Genomic DNA, 18532 nt, shown 5'->3' with positions numbered 1-18532 from the left:
TGGATTCTAGAGTTTCGCTACTTCATACAGGCCATCGTGGAATTTTCGCTATTTCTTTTTTTCTACAAAGATTCAAAAGTTGAAAATGAAACCACGTGGAGCTGAAATATTGGTGAACCTCGTGAACGAATTTCAGATCTTGTCTCGCTATATTTTCGGAGATATGATCAGAGGAAGTTAGGGTTTTTGCAGGCTCCAGAATTATATCTCAAACAAATGACCTTGGGAAAATTGCCATAACTTTCTCTCTAAGCATCATATTTAAATTTCTTAAAAATTGACAGAAAGAGGATAGATTGCAGTCTTTTGGGTATCATTTTCAGGGCCAAAGGTCGAAATAGTGACACGTGGCACTACGTACAAGTTCTCTCTACCGAACCAGTCTATAATCAGGTCATCGTGGGAGATTGGGCATAACTCTTTCTTGAAGAATCCAATCTCAATCAGACTTGTGGGGTTGGAAAGAGAACTCAGAGGGCTACCATAGAACGAAAGTTCAGATCTTGAAGGTCTGAAATTACAGAGATACAACAAATTCAATATCTAGTTGTGTGTAGTTTTAAACTTTGCATAAGTTTTGTTTAAAAAATTAATTTGAAGTAATTCAAAGGGAATAATGAAGCATATTTATCATTAATTGATGAATCAAAGAAAGAAAATGGAAACACCTAGTAAGAAACCTGAAAGCTCTACTATGACACATGAAGAAGAGAAAGAAATGCAACATGATATATCAAATTTACGAGACCAAGTGCAACAAATTTCGCTCTTGTAAAAAGTAACAAAAAATGAATTGGAAACCATGATGAATGTTAAGATAAATGGTATAAAAAGGGACATGGGAATCCTAAATGATGGTTTAAAAGAAGACAAAGAAGCAATGATGAATGTCAAGATAGAGGGGTTGAGGGAAGGTTTGGCAAAGTTTCTAGAAGAAAGGGTCTCAGTGGTGACAAAGCGATCCATGAAAATCATGATGAAGAAAAAAGGAATATCAATTACGATTTTAGAGACTCCAATTTGGGTTTTAAGAACCACCACATTCCAAAGATAGATATGAGGAAGTTTGATGGCAAAGATCCGGTAACTTGGATACTATTTATGGAGCAAAATTTTGATCTACATGATGTGAAACCCTCACAAAATGTGTATATTACATCTTTATATTTCGAACCCAATCAGTTTGTATGGTATAGATGGCTTTGTTCTCGTAAACCACTTGTCACCTAGTCAATTTTTACGGAGGAAATGATAGCACATTATGAAGATACAAAGAGCAACACGTTCTTTAGCCAATTGATAAATCTCAAACAAAAGGGTTCAATGGCAGAACACATTAAAGACTTTCAAAAATTGAATATTAAGGTAACCAATAATCCAGAGGAGCATAGGATTGATGTCTTCATAGGGACTTTAAAAGATAACATTCAACATGAGGTTCGCCTTTGGGATTTTGATTCATTGGAGAAGGCATTCAAGGTGGCAAGGAAATTTGAAAGCAAAATTATGGCAACAAGGAAGTCTACCCTCACAACTATAAAGATGGAAGTTTTTCTAGTCCTAGTCTTGAACAACCTACAAGGTTGGCACTGCAACAATTGGATGAAAAAGGAGCAAAAGGACTTTGTTACAGTAGTGATAGAAAATACACTAAAAGTCATAAGTGTGCTGAGAAGAATTTATTGTACATAGATTGTGAAGAGAAAGAAAAGGAATAAGAAACATCAAAAGATGATATACATCAGGAACCAACCCCAGAGAAAGAAGAAATGAATCCGACCATATTTTGTAATGCATTGGCGGGAATTACCACTCCTCAAACTCTCAAAATAGAAGGACATATCAAGATGAAAAAGGTAATAGTGTTGATTGATTTGGGTAGTACCCATAATTTTATTCATTGTAAGATAGACAAGGAATTGAATTGCTTTATATATCCAGCACCAGTGTCAAGTGATGGTTGCAAATGGAGGAACTATAAGTTGGTCTAGAAAGTGTCATAATATCAAGCTATCCATGGGAGAATATGTATTGAATAGTCCAATTATTTCCATTCCACTGGGTGGTGTTGATATTGTACTGGGCGTCCAACGGTTACAATCTTTGGATATGATAACTTTTAATTTTCAAGAACTTTTCTTGAAATTTTTTTAGGAAGGAAATGAAGTTGAATTAAGGGGTATCGCAAGGAAACCAGGAAAGATAATCAGCTCTAATGGCATGACAAAGCTTCTAAAGAAAGAACAACGAGGCGTAATTGCACAATTATGTTCACTAGAGGTTCAAACATTGAAATCATTTATTTCTCCATATCTCCAAAAATTCTTGGACAATCATTATAAAGTTCAATAAGTGGAAGATCATGGAGAATCAACAAGAAATTCTCCAACTCTTAAAGGATAACCTCACCTTGGCACAGAGTATAATGAAACAATAGACAGGTCAACATCGCAGTGAAACAAGTTTTGATGTAGGGACTAAGTATTTTTACGGCTACAACCATACAAACAAATGTCCCTCAAGCAAGCTAAGAAGGATAATAAATTATCACCAAAGTATTATGGTCTTTACAAGCGGTTGCAAAAAATTGGTACTATGGCATACAAATTGGAGTTTCTTGCATCTTCCCGAGTGCACCCAGTTTTCCATTTTTCATGTTTAATTAAAGTTATAGTGACAAGCTCCCAATTCAAACAATATTGACAGAACTTGACAAGGAAGGAAAAATCATATTGGAACCTGAAGCGGTCACGGAAACAAGAACTCGACAGCTATGAAATCGATCAATTTCGGAGTATCTCATCAAGTGGAAGAACTTACCCGCTGAAGATTCCACATGGGAGGATGGGAATTTTATATATGAGCATCTAGAACTACTAAAGCATTGAGGACAACACTTTTTTGAAGGAGAAGGGTATGTTAAGTCCCTATAATACTAGTGAATTTACTCATTTTTATTGTCAGTGTAGCCGCCTTATTGTTATTGTTGTGCCCATGTAGTCCCCATATTGTTATTATTGTGCCCCATAAAAGCCCACTATTGTCATTGTTGCGCCCTTGGTAGTATCAGGGCCTTTAGTTAGCGTCCTTGAGAAATGACCAGTTTGTGACCCCTTAGACTCCTATATATAGAAAGGAGGTTCTGTCACTTGAATCATGGAAGAATTTTTCATTTGTGTAATGTAAAGGAGGTTGTCCCCTCGAATAGGGTAATTTTGAAGGCATTGATCTATCTCTTCTTCTATTTTGTGAGTTCGTTGCATAACAATCTCTGAATGGTTGTGGGGATCCATGGAGTGTAATTCGCTGTTGTGGAGGCCCATGGCTCTCAACACTCACCGTACATGTGCCAATGTAGCCCTCTGGAGGATTAGGACTTCGTATAGGGAGACCAAACCCCAAATGGAAACCATCTGCAATCCTGCAGAAGATTCAATGCGTCCCCTAGCCTTCCAATACAACAAGTCATTAGATAAATCGAGTAAATGAGCTTACCTAATCATGGACCACAGGTGGGGACTTCATAATGGTCTGTCCTTCCATAATGGGCTTTGTGATGTGTCAATATCTCCTAAACTCCAAATGGGTTAACCAAGCACCCTATTAGGTGGTTTTTACCTCTAAAGGGGATAATATAATCAATGTACATCCATCAAAAGGTGGTGGCATGTAACAAATAGGTGAATGAAGTAGGGGATGAGAAGGGGCAGCCCTAAGTCACATGTTGGAGTACGAGGGTAGCTAATAAGAGGGAAGCCCACACTTTTGGGTTTATAGTGTGTAGGCGGGGTAGGGGGGGAGCAATCGCAGTACATGAGGTCCCCCGACCTTGGTTTTTCCACCCTTCTTTATATGCCTTTTGCCTTTTATGATTTTCTTTGATTAATTGCTCGGAGTTCGAGTGGTTAGAGCATGATGTGTGAGATATAGTAGTGGAATCCCCCCTTTTATTTTAAGGTGGAGCGGTTCATCGCCCACCAGGGGTTGGGACAATCCTGGGTTCCTATATGATGAAGAAAGCTCATAGAACATGTAGGAACCAGGGTAATGGCCATGATAATGGGGTAGAGCTCATGTATCGGCTTTTGCCCACGTGCTAAAATGTTTTTGTCCCGACCATCTTTTGCATTTTGTGGTACTTTCCTGTTGAATGTGGTCATATATGCTTTTAACTTTTTTTTCAGCGGCATCAACCTCTTGGCTTCATTCCAGGCCATGAACCAAGGTGCAGACAAGGGGAAGGGGCAGGCTAACCCTATGTGGACCCAATAGAAGAATGTGGACCCAAGCGGGACAAATGATAGATGGGATAGTAATGAGTGAAAAGAGGATAATATAAGTGGATAAGGGAGCGGGGCCACACAACCAAAATAAGGGGTTCTTGTGAAATACCATCCCTGAAACCAAATGGTCAGTAAAAGAGATCCCACGGGACTAAAATCCAAGGTTAATTCCTAAAAGAGGTCTAAGAGATAGAAGCATAGACCTAGCCCATTCTTTCTGTTGAATCCCCCCATTAATCCATGCCCCGAAGTGTCCATGATAAGCAAACTACAAAACTCAATTTCAAAATGACAAGGCATACCTTCAAATTTGGGAGGCCCATCTTCAAACATACGATCATGACAGATGGGCGAGGGACCACATGGCTGGTTCAGGTGGCGGAGAAATGGCACAATGAGCTAGCTGATGGTTGCAAGGGGTTGCTAGCTGCCGATTAAGGACCATCTTGGAGAAAAAATTATCCTAAGGATGTTACCCACAAAATGGTGGTTAACAGGACGCTAATAAGTGACTTCCAGTGGCCGGAGAAAGTATGGTGGGTGATTTACCATTTTCCCAGATTAAAAATGACTTTAATTAGTCATTTAATTAAAAGGGGAGAATAATTAATTGGAGGAAAAAGGCCAAGTTAAAATAAAATTAAAAAGTCAGTTATGATAGGGAGGAACTTCTAGAATAATAATAAAATAAGATGTTTCTAGAGGATTGGAGATCTATCTATGGAGTCTTTAAAAAGAGGAGGAGAAGATCATTTGGGACATCTTGCTTTGAGCATTTGTCATTGGTGGATTGGAGAAACCAGTTCTCTACCTTAGTAGCCCCAGGACAAAAACCCTTGGGTGATTTAGTGAGAGTGGGTGAGAACCCACCTTTTCCCTTGGTGGATCCATTCAGGATTCACAGGTTGTACTCTTTAGTTGCAGTTATTGTGGGAGGTCGGCATCAGCTTGTAGCAGAATATTTGGAGGTCTTCTAGGCTATTATCTCAGCTATTGAGTTAGCATGTAACTCTGCTCTTATATTATGATAAATAAAGTTGAGATTTCCCGCATGTGTTTATTGCCTATTATAAGATTGCAGTTTATATATTTACAGTTTGCCGTCAATTTTGTGGATTAATTTATGAAATCTGTTTGTGAAATTCGCGGCATTAATTTCCGAAGCAATTTTCTGAAAATTTATAATTTTGAACATTACACACAATATCAGATCTTGAAGAAATATGTGATGGAAAAATCCTGAAGTTTGAAGGTTAAAGCACAATACATAGGATTTTGCATCAAAATTTCACCACTTAACATAACTTGTATCCATGATGTCCATAGCATTTCATATTAGACTTATATCCTTATACAAGCTTACTGAGGCCAAACCAAACCACTGCAAATGAAATAAGCAGTCTGCTGATTCAGCTCAGGTTCCCACAATCCCAACAGATCTGCTTAGCACCTGATTTATTAGAATTGTCCAATCAGTGAAACAGGACTCTTTTACTTGATTGAGTACTTGCAAGCATGGCTTGCAATCCTGGGAAGCTGAGTCAAAGTTTTTAGCAAGCTTCTTCAGACTTGGGTATTTTGTTCAAACTCGGGGAGCTATTGTGGAGTTTTGCTGAGTTTATATTGCTTGATTTTTTTTCCATTCTTTTGAGTTTATATTTCTTTATTTTTTTTAAAACTGAGTTATTGCCTAGTTTTCTGCCCAGTTGCCAAGTTGACTTCCCATTTTGTTTTGTCAGATTGTTGAGTCCAAGTTGTGTGTCTACGGTCTATATATATTGTTGAGTCCAAGTTGTGTGACTACGGTCTATATATATTGTTGAGTCCAAGCTCTCTCTATCTCTCTTGATATATATATATATATATATATATATATATATAAAAGCATGGCAGTTGCAGTATACAACCTAAGGATGGATTGACTTTTCAAATTCCAAATATCCATCGAAATAATGAAAAACCAATAGATTGATCCATCTGTCTTCAGATCTCTTTGACAAATCATTCTTCCTTGTGGTACTTGAAAACAGTGGTAATGTACAAATGAAATTACCAGTCGCTACAAATCCAAAATAAACATGGGAGGACTGCAACCAAGTGCTTGTTTGATTTGTTGCATTTATGTACAGAGAGATCTGTTTCAGCACAAAGTAGATCAAGGGTCTTCTTATTACAGAGAATATATCAGATCTCTAGTTTTATAATGGTGTCATTTTCAAGAAAAATAATTTAAAGGGAGTTAAGGAAATATAAATATCCAGAAACTTGTTCCTCGTTAGCTCTCATTTATTTAGTTTCATTTCTCAAGCAACCCCATTTTTTATCCTGTCAATGTGTCTCCACAACTAGTAGTGGGATTTTCTTCACAGAATCAGTCTGAAGAATTTGATCTAAATGTTCTTCACCACAATTAAGCACCTGGCACATCATGTCTCCAACTAGCACATAGATGCTCTGCTCCGAAGCAGGTAAAAAACTGGATCATTGTCACCCATCTTTTCACTGCATGGCCTCTGAGATATGAAATTTGATCAAAATACTTCAAGGGCTTCCTCACCACTGGCATCTATCAAATCTCTAGAAGGAATGTTAGTCTGTGTAGTGATATACTGAGACAGAAGCCCATGTTTCTTGTGGCTTGGTTACTTTGAACTTTGAAGACTCCCAACTATACCATAACCATTGTCATAATAAGCTCCACTAGTAGAGCTACTAGTTGCTTCCTGGTCAGTGTGAGGACTGTGAAGCTTCTCACCCAACTGTCTACTGCATTGCTCATCTATGACATTCAAATTCTGAGAAATCCTTACCTGCAATAGAGCCAGACATGAGTGAGAGAGAAAATCAGGAAATCAGATTCATCACCATCACAAGCTGATGGATAAATCTGGACTGTCTGCACATTGTTGTTCAAAAAAAATCATTGGCCATTGCTGCAGACATACTAACCATTGGACCAAACAAGCCCTCAAATTTAACCATGAGACAACATAAACTGCAGCAGTAAAACATATTTGAATTTTCAAAGTCATTTTTCATCCATATCTACCATAAGATCCTTCAGGAATCTAAATCTACAATGTTCTAAAACAGATTTTGAATTTTCACGACCATGAAGGAAAAGCCCGTATCTGACTAGCCTTTGCACAAAAATGTAAAATATATATGAAGCATGTTAGGAAATGCCTCAAAACCATAATGACAAAGATGCAAGAAGATATATAGTATATACTCTGAAAACAAACATAACTTTACCCGTTTTTGAAACTCCGCAAATTCTTCAGAACTCAAAGAACCATCACTGTTTGCATCTACTAGCTGCATCAGCTCCTTTGCATCTTCTTTATTAGCTCCAAGCTCCTCCATCATTTCTTTGAGCTCCTCCATACTAATCAAGCCATCTTGGTTTTTATCAAATAACTTGAAAATTCGACTCTTCATATCATTGTGTATAGTAGATCCTTCAGAAGACTTCTTAGGAAGACCTTGAAAATGGAAAGCTGCAAGATCAGCAGCAGCCGTCATGATTGCCTTAAGTTGCTTAACCTGTGCAGAATTGTAAAAACTGTAAATCTTCTAAATATCCATCACCGTTTCTCTATTAAATATGCGAAGGAACTCACATCTTGTATTCCCCACAAGTCTCCAGAACAAAAGTAAATGCACAAAAAAATAATTCAAATAATGGTTACAAATCTGTGCTTCTATAATGCGTGAGAACCAAATTAGTAAAATATGTACAAGTAATGAATGAGATGAGAATGCAACTGTCATCTTAATCAGATATGTAGCCATCCTAAAGAACCAATTTCAAAGAATTCAAGAAGACTTGTAGAATCCACTGTTTACCTGCCATCATGCCATGCTACTCTAATTTTAAACTAAATATCCTACAGTCTACTACAAACCCTTTTAAAGTCACAACACAAGCAGTCTGTTGAATGTAGTTTTTGGACCCTGGAAACAATCCTGATTAGATGTATTGACCACACAGTTGACACCTAAATAAATCACAAGGGCTTGACAAATGAGTGTAGAAAATGTATCAACTTATAAATCATATCCCACCTCAGGGAATCATGATAAGAAGTTGCATATGTCACAGAGGCCTTTATGCTACAACTTGTACATCATATGTGGCTCATAACATAAAGGGCAATTAAACTAAAAAGAGTTATGCTTTAGGTCTTCTTATTATTCATTACAATGGATTATTTTAGTTGTTATTTGACATTTTTAGCTCCAGCTTTCATGTCCATCATGTTAGATATTATCAATTCCTTTGAATAAATGATCATAAGGTAATCTTATGGGGAACTTATGGTGATTTAAACTTTAAAGCTGGATAGCTTTCATAAAAAATTGTTACACAATTTCAATGCCCTTAGTCCATGACACTCAGCTTGTAAAGAAGTGAGGTTTCTTGGACACCATATGATGACCTCGATTAGCTTGAAAATGGATATATAAAGTACACCATGAACCATCATGAGCTAAGTGTCCATTATGGTCTTCATGAGAAGCTTTTGTCCCTCTTATTTTTTGTCACCCACAAGCAGTATCCTAAGGTTCCAAAAGAAGACAATGTTTAAGGTTTAACTTCTTCTAGTTATTTCCATGCTAAACTCTAATCTTAAACCACGCCAGATTCTCATTTACAACTTAAGTTTTTCTTGATGAATGATTATTCTTATATGTTGTGCATGTAGCTTTAATAGAAATTGACCCAGAAATATGGGAGAATTTATTGTACTACAATATGTATTGTTACGTTCTCGGTGCTCACCTTTTTTCCAAGGAAATATTCTCAAGGTGAAACCCAAGGGATGCTTCCCCACATTCGTGGATGGCATCCCTAATAAACCTATTGGCATAGACCAGTGAGCATAACCTAGGGAGCTTCAAATAAGGCACCTGCAGACACAAAACTAGCAACAACTAGTTGAGCTATGCCTTGGGCTTTCTCAGTGCTCACCTATGGAACAAGTTTGAAGTATTTGTATTTTTTTGCACTAGAGGAATTGGCAACTAGGCCAATTTTGTTAGCCTCATACATATATTAACAATCATTAAGTCCAAATTAAATGTTGATTAAGTATTTATTAAAGGGAGTGTGAAGGAATAATTCATAAGAAAATATGAAATTATTAGTAATGAAAGTAGACTTACTCTAGAAGTCTACAACCAAAGATGAGAATAATGAGAGAAGTTAGGGATGGAGATCACACAAAATCAGCTAAGATGTTCATGGAAATATAGTGGAAGAAGCTATGGAGAAGGTTCAACCAATTAGCCAAATTGGTAATTTGTTATGAGAACCTCAATTCTATAATACGAGGCCTCATGTGTGTGAATAATGTATCATCATTTGTAAATTAATGAATTAAGGCAACAAAGCCTTTTCTCCCAAATTTCTGTCTTATGTTTCTGATATATATTTTTTTATTAATCACTTCAATTGGTATCAGAGCACTTGTGGTTCTTAGCCCTGACTGAATCCATGGTAGTTTTCCATGGAAAATCTTATTGTCTATATAGTTTTGCTGCATCTATATGAAGTCACTATTGGAGTTGTGTGAAAAATCGATATTTGCACGAAGTCCATCGAATGATTGAGGAGTGTGTTCTGCAGATGGACGAAGTTGCTTGGAGGTTGTTGCATGAGTCCGTTGCTCTGGAAAATTATGGGTGATCAGTCCCTGTCATAGCTACGGTGAGCGGACTGGTGCATCGTGACTATGTTGCATAGCCTGCGAATTGAATATGCCCAATCACCATTTGTGTATGGTGGATACAAAGTTTTCTGTCACAACACTGAAAGCCTAAACATTCATAGAGCGAGAGGAGGAGAAAGTCGAGCACTGTGCATAGGGAGGTTTGTTGGGGTGTTGTGATTTTTATATTATGAATTATTCACTTCAGAGAGGATGCACTGTGTGTTGATTGCACATGGTCTACGTAGATATTGCAACCACCCTTGTAAATCGACTTGAAATTTCAGTATTTTGATGTGTGCCACAAACATATTATTAACCCAAAGCTTTGGCGTGCAACACAATAGTTCCACTTCTCAGCCAGTGGTTCTAATCCATTAGCTTCAGTTTTCATGCATGGAAGAACAAATACAAGTGTTAAAGAAATTTGCGTGAGGAGACCAGCATGAAAGAGATCTGCAGCATGAGGAGTTGCGTTGAAGTCTTGTGTGGAAGACCTACAATGTGGAAGTGGACTACATCCAAGTCAAAGGAAAAATAATTAAATGAATAAGGTCGTTGAAAATTCTCCCCAACGAATTACTTTTTATGGTGAGTATTTTGCTTTATGCTTTTACATGTATAAATTATAAAATTCTTTGAAAGAAGAAAGAAAGAAGGACATTATTTTAACATTCACGAGCTAAAGATAGCCTATGGGACAGATTGCTTCTTCATCTGTTTGATGTATTCGGCCCTTTTTCTGTGAACCCTCACAATAAATGCTCCTAGCGTCTCGACAAACCCCTCGCTAAATAGATTATCCCAAGAGCTCGCTGCCAACATATCTGCATAACTTTCCCTGTTGTCTTTGAAGGCCTCACATTCTAAAATGAAATGCTTTTCTGTTTCCACTTTTCCGGAAGAACAAAAAATGCATACTCTTTCCTCCCACACTTCTTTTGGCCTTTTCCAATGCCCTGTTTCACAACGGAGTTGATGAGAATTAGTCCTTAACTGAGCAATAAGAATTTTGGCTCTCCAAGAGATATTGGCCTCTATGTATGCTTTTGGTTGATGACTATGAGTGGGATTAAACACTTCAATATAGTACTTTATCTTTCTTCCTAGATCCTTATCCCAAGTACGCTTGTGGGACTTATCCATAACAAAAGATTTTATCTCTTTGTTGTTTATGGGACACGTGTTCAAGAAAATACCCCATTTACAACCATGTGTTATTTTGTTCCATCCGAGTCTTTTTTCTGTTGCACAATATGTCATTAAAGACAACCCTAGGCCATCTACCTTCTTCCATTTGCTAATTTTTTTTTTAATACCTTATGACTCGCACCATAGCAATTGCACTTTTTCACCTAACAAGATAGCATAAGGAACTGCACTTTTAGTCTTGAATTTGTTTGTAATCAAACGCTTCTGAATGTTCTCAATTTGTTTCCATGGGATTTATGTAAAAGCATTTTAAAAAGTAAATTTTATTAATGGAGAGAAGGCGTGTTATTTATTTTTGAAATTTGTAATTTTAATGAAGAGATAACGAGTTTCGGTGGAGTAATAAGGTAATTTTCTTATGGAGGTGTAAATTTTTGGAGAGATAAGGTGTATTAAATTTTTAACATAAGGTTTTTTTATGGAGGAATAAGGTATATTTTGTAATATTTGAAGTGATAAGTGATTTGTAATATGGAGTCATAAGTGAATTTTTTTTAAGGGAAGGTCATTGTTGTAATCCAAAGTAATGTTTTACTTTGAGAGAGGGTGAGCTGAATCATTAAATTCAAGATTGTAATCGAACTTTGGGGTGCATTATCGGTAGTACCCGACACCCTAAGGTCACATAATCAAGCGAACGTGATAATCAAGCGAACATGTTAAAGACCAAAATGGGTAAAGGAGGAAAGCGCCTGCAAAATGCATCTCAAGAAATTAAAGAATTGCAAGAGTGCAATCATGAATTGCACAACAAAATTGAAGTACTTGAGTGGAAGTTAAAGCAAAATCAAAACATAATTAATCAAATGACTAGCACATTAGAAGCAACAAAAGATATTCAAAATGAACTAGATATGAAAGAAAAACTCATTAATGCACTCCAGATAAAATTGAGGCAAAAACAAGATCTACTTGATGCAAGATGTACAGAAAGATAGATGCAGTCTATGACACAGAAGACCTCATCCAAACAACAAATGCAATTTGTGAAACAGATGACCTCATTCAGCATGTTGATGAAAGTTGTGACACAAATGATCTAATCCACCAGGTTGATGAAAGTTGTGACACAGATGATCTCATCCAGCAAGTTGTGCTACTAAATAAAAATGATGCAACTAGTTGTACTGAATATCTAATTGAAAAGTTTGATGCAGCATGCGATACAGATGAATTGTTAATAGAGATGATTGATGCTCAGTGTGATACAAATGACTTAATGAACCAAGCAAAGAATATTAGTAGCAGTAATAGTGGTGAAGAAAAACAATAAGAAAATGGTCTTTCCAAGATGGTGATCAAACCTTGGGAAGAAATTTCATTCAACAAAGATTGACATGGTTTGGGGTACAACAAAGAAAACAACTTTATGTTCCAGATTTCTCAAAACCAATTCAGTTTGTAAGTGCAGGTTTTCTAGAAAATACCCAGAATCTTGTTAAGTGTAACCATTGTAAAAGAAATGGTCATATGGAGAGTAAATGTTTTGACCTCCATCCTTGTCTTCATTGTGGGAAGACAAATCATCTATAAGAGAAATGTCGAAAGTAGAAGAAGACTAAAATGGCAGTTAATTATGGATGGATAAACCCTTGGAGATGGAATCTATAAGTAAAGAAGTTGCGTAAGTCCTACAATCTACTCAAGCAGAGGTAAAGATAAAGTTGCCTAAAGAATTGAACAAAATTAAAAAGAGAAACTCTCCTACACCTTAAGGGGGGAGTTCAAAAATCAAATGTAGATGATCGGTGGTCAAACAAAACCCACCTATTGTCTCTCCTTTCAGCTGAAAAAGGGGGGAAATGATGATGGAATTGAAGATGGTTGTCAGACTAAAAGTTTCGACAAACTCAACAAATTTTCCAATGAACAACAAATCTACCAGTGGGCATTAACAAATTTGCCAATGGGCCTCAACAAATATGCCAGTGAGCACCATCAAATTTGCCCAATGGGCAAGCAAACTTTGAGTTTTCAACATTCAGTTTTAATGGTTTTTCAGGCAATTCTTCAGCAGCTCAACACAGGAGTTTTTTCAGCGACTCAACACAGTAGTTCTTCAACAGCCCAACACTGAAGAATCAACATGAATACTTGGTGTGAAAATTCTATCACTGTAGCAAATGATTTACTTTTCCTACTTATTTCATCATAAGTTATTCATGAAATTACTTCAAGAAACATTAAAATAAATATTGCTGCAGATATCACACCGTAATACAGAAACAAACATATGCACACATTGACATAGTTATTTTGGACTAATGTCCCTGGAAAAACCCAATGTGGGAAAATCGGTGCAGCAAGGGAGGATTTTATTATTCAGCAATTTTCTAGTACAACAGGGTGCCAAACTGGCTTAGCCACAAATAGACAAATGTCCAGCAGTTCTTCTAAATCAAGCGTAGACCATACTGACCTCTGTGTCAGCCTCCTGAGGCTCTGCACAGCCTCTCTGACCTTCTGCATCACTCCTGCAGGCTCTGCGTGGATGACGCAGGCCCTTCTGGCTCTGCGCAGTCTCTGCGTGACTTTCCCTGACTCTACGTTTGCCTCTTCTGCCTCTGCGCTGATCTCCCACCTCTCTGTTCCGTACTTGTTGCCTCCTGACTGCTCTCCAAACCACTAGTTCTATTTCTCAGCAAACCACGCTCCAGAAATTGAACTGACTGGTCTCCCTCAGTATGTTCTCCAAGTGACCCTCAAGCCTCCTCTTATACTTTCCTCGTTGACAAATCAACAGCCGAGATTAAATCCCTAGTCAACGGCTAAGATTAGATCTAGCTTGATCCTTGTCATTTAGACCACTCTAACACAAATTCATATTAAAACACATTAATATTTTATTTTCCCTAAGTTTAGACTTAGGGACTCCATTAAAAATATTAATTATTGTAATATCTCCTAATCTGTTTAGAATCTGCCCAAACCCTTTCTGGGTATTAGATATCTCATGTGCCCTAACCTCCACCAAATTTCATGGCTAGAGCACATCTGATGCTACCCCAAATAAACACTCCCTCTTAGCGAGGATTGTGCTCTAGTAATACTCCTCACTGAGTATCACCTTGATCATCTGGCATCGGTCCCTGTGCTGATGTTAAGCCTCCTTGCCCAACATCCTCTGCACTGCTACATCCTATACTGCTACCCATGACTCTGCTACTGCCACTGCTGCATCTGTACAACAGCTCCCTGTGCATTCGTGTTGCTGCTGGTCCTTTCTCCCAACACTGCATCCGCACTGCAACTCCTTCTGCGTCTATGTTGTTGTTGGTCCTTTCTCCCAACACTGCATTTGCACTGAACTCCCTCTACATCTATGTTGTTGTTGGTCCTTTCTCCCAACACTACATTTGCACTGCAACTCCCTCTTCATTCGTGCTGCCAACACACTACTTCTGAAAGGGGTTCCGTACCATCCCCATCTTTTCCCTGAAGTAGTCAAATTTTGACTTTCCAAGGGCCTTGGTGAGGATATCTGCCACTTGCTCCCCTTTAGGAGTGTAGCTTAACTGTACAGCTCCTCGTTAGACACAATCTCTGACAAAGTGATACCGGATATCAATATGCTTCGACCTATCATGGAATACTGGATTCTCAGAGAGTTTGATGCAACTCTGATTATCACACATGATCCTGGTCGCCTCCATATTTCTTTTGAATAGGTTTACACGCTGTTTTCTAAGCCATATGGCCTCACACGAAGTTGTGCTTGCTGCTATATATTATGCCTCAAACAAGCTCAAAGCCACAGAATTTTGTTTCCTACTGCACCAAGAGGTCATTCCTGATCCAATCCAATGTTGAAACAGTACCCAGAGGTACTTTTCCGATCTACTAAACTTCCTGCCCAATCTGCATCAGTAAATCCACTCAACCTGATATCCTTCCCCTTGGTGTATAAGAGCTCATAATCAATTGTTCCCTGTAAATACCTAAGAACATGTTTGGCTGCTGCCTAGTGAGCCCTCTTTGGTTCCAACATGAACTGACTGAGGGTGTTGACAGCGTAGCAAATATTTGGCCTAGTATTAACTAGATACATCAAGGACCCTATGAGCTATCGGTATAGGGTGGGATCGACATCCTTGTCTTCTGATGCATCAATCTTCTTCCAGTTGGTGATCATTGGCGTAGCCATAGGTCCATAGTCTCCCATCCCAAACCTTTTCAAGATTTTTGTAGCATACCTCCCTTGCCCAAGGAAGATTTCTCCTTTTTGCTGCCAAACTTCCAACCCTAGGAAATAGTGCATTTGTCCCAGATCCTTCATATCAAACTCTGTGGCTAGATTCTTCTTGCAGTCCTCAATGAATCTGGATGATCCTGTCAGGAAGAGATCATCCACATATAATACTAAGAAAAGTGGCTCGTTCTCTACGACCAGATAGTAGAGATTTGGGTCCACGTCACTCTTGACAAACCCCATCTTCTGCAAGTAGCCATCTATTCGACCATATCACACTCTTGGTGCTTGCTTCAGCCCATACAAGGCTTTCTTCAGTGTGCATACATGAGACTTCTTCTCATGGCTTTCAAAGCCCTCTAGTTGTTCAATGTATACTTCTTCTTCTGTTACCCCGTTCAGAAATGTCGTCTTGACATCCATCTGATGGATCTCCCATCTCATCTAAGCTACAAGAGATATCACAGTCCTAATAGATGTATACCTGGCTACCGGGGCGAAGGTTTCTTCATAGTCAATCCCTTCCTTTTGAGCATACCCTAGCCTTGTACCTTGTATTTTTCAACACTGTCGTCCGCAGCATATTTGATCTTGTAGATCCATCTTGAACCTACCACAAATCTGTCTTGAGGCCTTGACACCACCTCCCAGACATCGTTAACCATTATGGAGTTATACTCCTCCACCATCGCATCTAGCCAGCCCTGATGCTGAGCTGCCTCCTTGAAGCTGACAGGCTCCCCATCCTGAGCTACTAACGCTTGATACCTGTCTAGTTGTTTTCGCTCCCTTTTACTGTTCCTTGGCTCTCCGATGAAGTTCTCTGCATCACGAAGAATCTGACGAAGTTCCCTACTGGTTCTTCCTCTGCCAATAGGTGCTTCTGTTCGCTCCTCCTCATCTTGAGAATCTTCCTGATCTGAGGAAGAATTCTTCACTTCCGTTGGTTGAAGAGGTATGACCAACGGATCCTCTTTCAACTGCTCCTCGGAAGGCATTTTGCGAGATCTTCTGAAAGCTCTGTCCTCCATGAACTTTACATCTCGTCGTACTACTACCTTCCTGCTCCCTAGAAGATAGATTCTGTATGCCTTAGCATTCTCGCTATATCCTACCAGATACCCCTTTTCTGCAGTCTGATCCAGCTTCTTCCTCTTTTCTTCGGGTATGCAACAATATGCTAAACTCCCAAATATCCTAAAATGACTGACTTTAGGTGTCTTCCCAGTGAAGACTTTCTCTGGAGTAATCTTACCCAATGCCCGATGAGGAGTCATGTTCTGAACGAAGACAGTTGTGTTGCATGCTTCCACCCACAAGAATTTTGGCATATCCTGATCATACAGCATGGCCCTAGTTGCTTCTACAATAGTCATCTTTTACCTTTCTGCCACCCCATTCTGCTCTGGATTTTAGGGAGCTGTCCACTTTCTTCTGATGCCCTCCTTAGCGCAATAATCAGTGAAGTCCTTATCGACATACTCTCCACCATTATCTGAGTGCAAGACTTTTATTTTCTTACCTGTCAGATTCTCCACTAGAGCCTTGAACTCCTTGAATCAACAGAAAACCTCGTCCTTGGTTTTCAAAAAATAGATCCAAATTTTTCTCGACTGGTCATCAATGAAGGTAAGGAAATACTCGGCACCGCTGAGAGCTTTGACGGACATAGGTCCACACATATCTGAGTGTATCAATCTTAGTACACTCTTGGCCCTATGGTTGCTCCTAGGAAATGTCGCCTTGGCATACTTTCCTAGAGCGCATCCCCTACATACATCATCTCGTTCAATACTCAGATCCGGAACTCCTGTTGCAGTGCTCCTGAGAATTCCCAGAGCTCCATGGTGCAAGTGACCCATCCTTCTGTGCCATAGTTTGTTCAAGTCTTTGTCCCCATGACTGCCTATTAGTGCCATTGGAGATTCTAGTTGTAATCTATACAACCAATTACTTTTGATCCCGATTTGCACTTTCTTTTTCCAGCTCGGGTGTTTGACGTATACCTTTTCCTTGATGAAGTAGACGTCATAGCCCTTGCCTCGTAGTTGTGACATGGAAAGTAAGTTCATCCCCAATCCTGGTACATGCAATACATTTGTGGCACGGAACCGCTCTCCCGATTCTATCTGAAAAACTATGGTGCCCTTTCCTACTAGAGTACACTTTGCCTTGTTCCACATGGTGATGTGAAAGTTCATCTTCTCTTCTTGATATTCTGAGAAACACTCCCTAATTCCCGTCATATGCCATGAGGCTCCACTGTCTATCTACCATACTTCTGATGATGCAGCACTAGTCATGCACGCCACTTCTTCTTCCAACTTGGAAGACAACATAGAGAAATCGAAATCTCTCTCTTGTGCAATCTTCCAAAAATCTGTGTGAGTCCCTTAAGGTGGATGCCTCTGCATCATGGTCTTGACCCGTAACTGATTTTCCCTTTCTGTCTCTGATTACTTCCTCTGATACCATGTGAAAATTCTGTCACTACGGCAATTGATTTACTTTTCCTATTTATTTCATCATAAGTTATTCATGAAATTACTTCAACAAACATTAAAATAAATGTCACTGCAGATATCACATCGCAATACAGAAACAAACATATGCACACATTGACACAGTTATTTTGGACTAATGTCCCCGAAAAAACCCAATGTGGGAAAACCAGTGCAGTAAGGGAGGATTTTATTATTCAGCGATTTTCTAGTACAACAGGGTGCTAAACTGGCTTACCCACAGATAGACAAATTTCCAGTGTTGATTTGGGGTAGCATCAGATGTGCTCCAGCCACAAAATTTGGTGGATAGGTTGGGGCACATGAGATCTCCAATACACAGAAAGGGTTTGGGCAGATTCTAAACAGTTCAGGGGATATTAAAATAATTAATATTTTTAATGGAGTCCCTAAGTTTAAACTTAGAGAAAATAAAATATTAATGTGTATTAATATGAAACTGTGTTAGAATGGTCCAAAAGACATGGATCAAGCCAGATCTAATCTTAGCCGTTGATTAGGAACTTAATCTCGGTCGTTGATATGTCAACAGGAAAAGTATAAGAGGAGGCTTGAGGGTCACTTGGAGAATACACCAGAGTGATCAGTCATTCTATTCTCTAGAGCGGGGTT

The 18532-nt window shown here is 38.7% G+C and overlaps 1 protein-coding gene across 1 annotated transcript in view; it reads right to left on the bottom strand.

Moving 5' to 3' along the window:
* Positions 1-6321: 6321 nt before the first annotated feature.
* The window catches only part of CRSH (Ca2+-activated RelA/spot-like protein), a 142907-nt gene continuing 130696 nt past the window's right edge, over positions 6322-18532 (bottom strand). The window contains exons 3-4 of the mRNA XM_089457995.1: positions 7539-7829; positions 6322-7093 (exon numbers count right to left, since the gene is read on the bottom strand). Of these exons, the coding sequence (XP_089314121.1) occupies positions 6926-7093; positions 7539-7829 (459 nt within the window). The 3' untranslated portion in view covers positions 6322-6925. The remainder of the gene's footprint in view (positions 7094-7538; positions 7830-18532) is intronic.

This window comes from Pinus tabuliformis, chromosome 7 (assembly GCF_031772625.1).
Source record: "Pinus tabuliformis cultivar Carrire ecotype Pingquan chromosome 7, CPIR1, whole genome shotgun sequence".
NCBI classification, from domain to species: Eukaryota; Viridiplantae; Streptophyta; class Pinopsida; order Pinales; family Pinaceae; genus Pinus; species Pinus tabuliformis.
The sequence above is the reverse complement of the archived record's forward strand: the minus strand, read 5'-3'. Positions and strand labels throughout refer to the sequence as shown.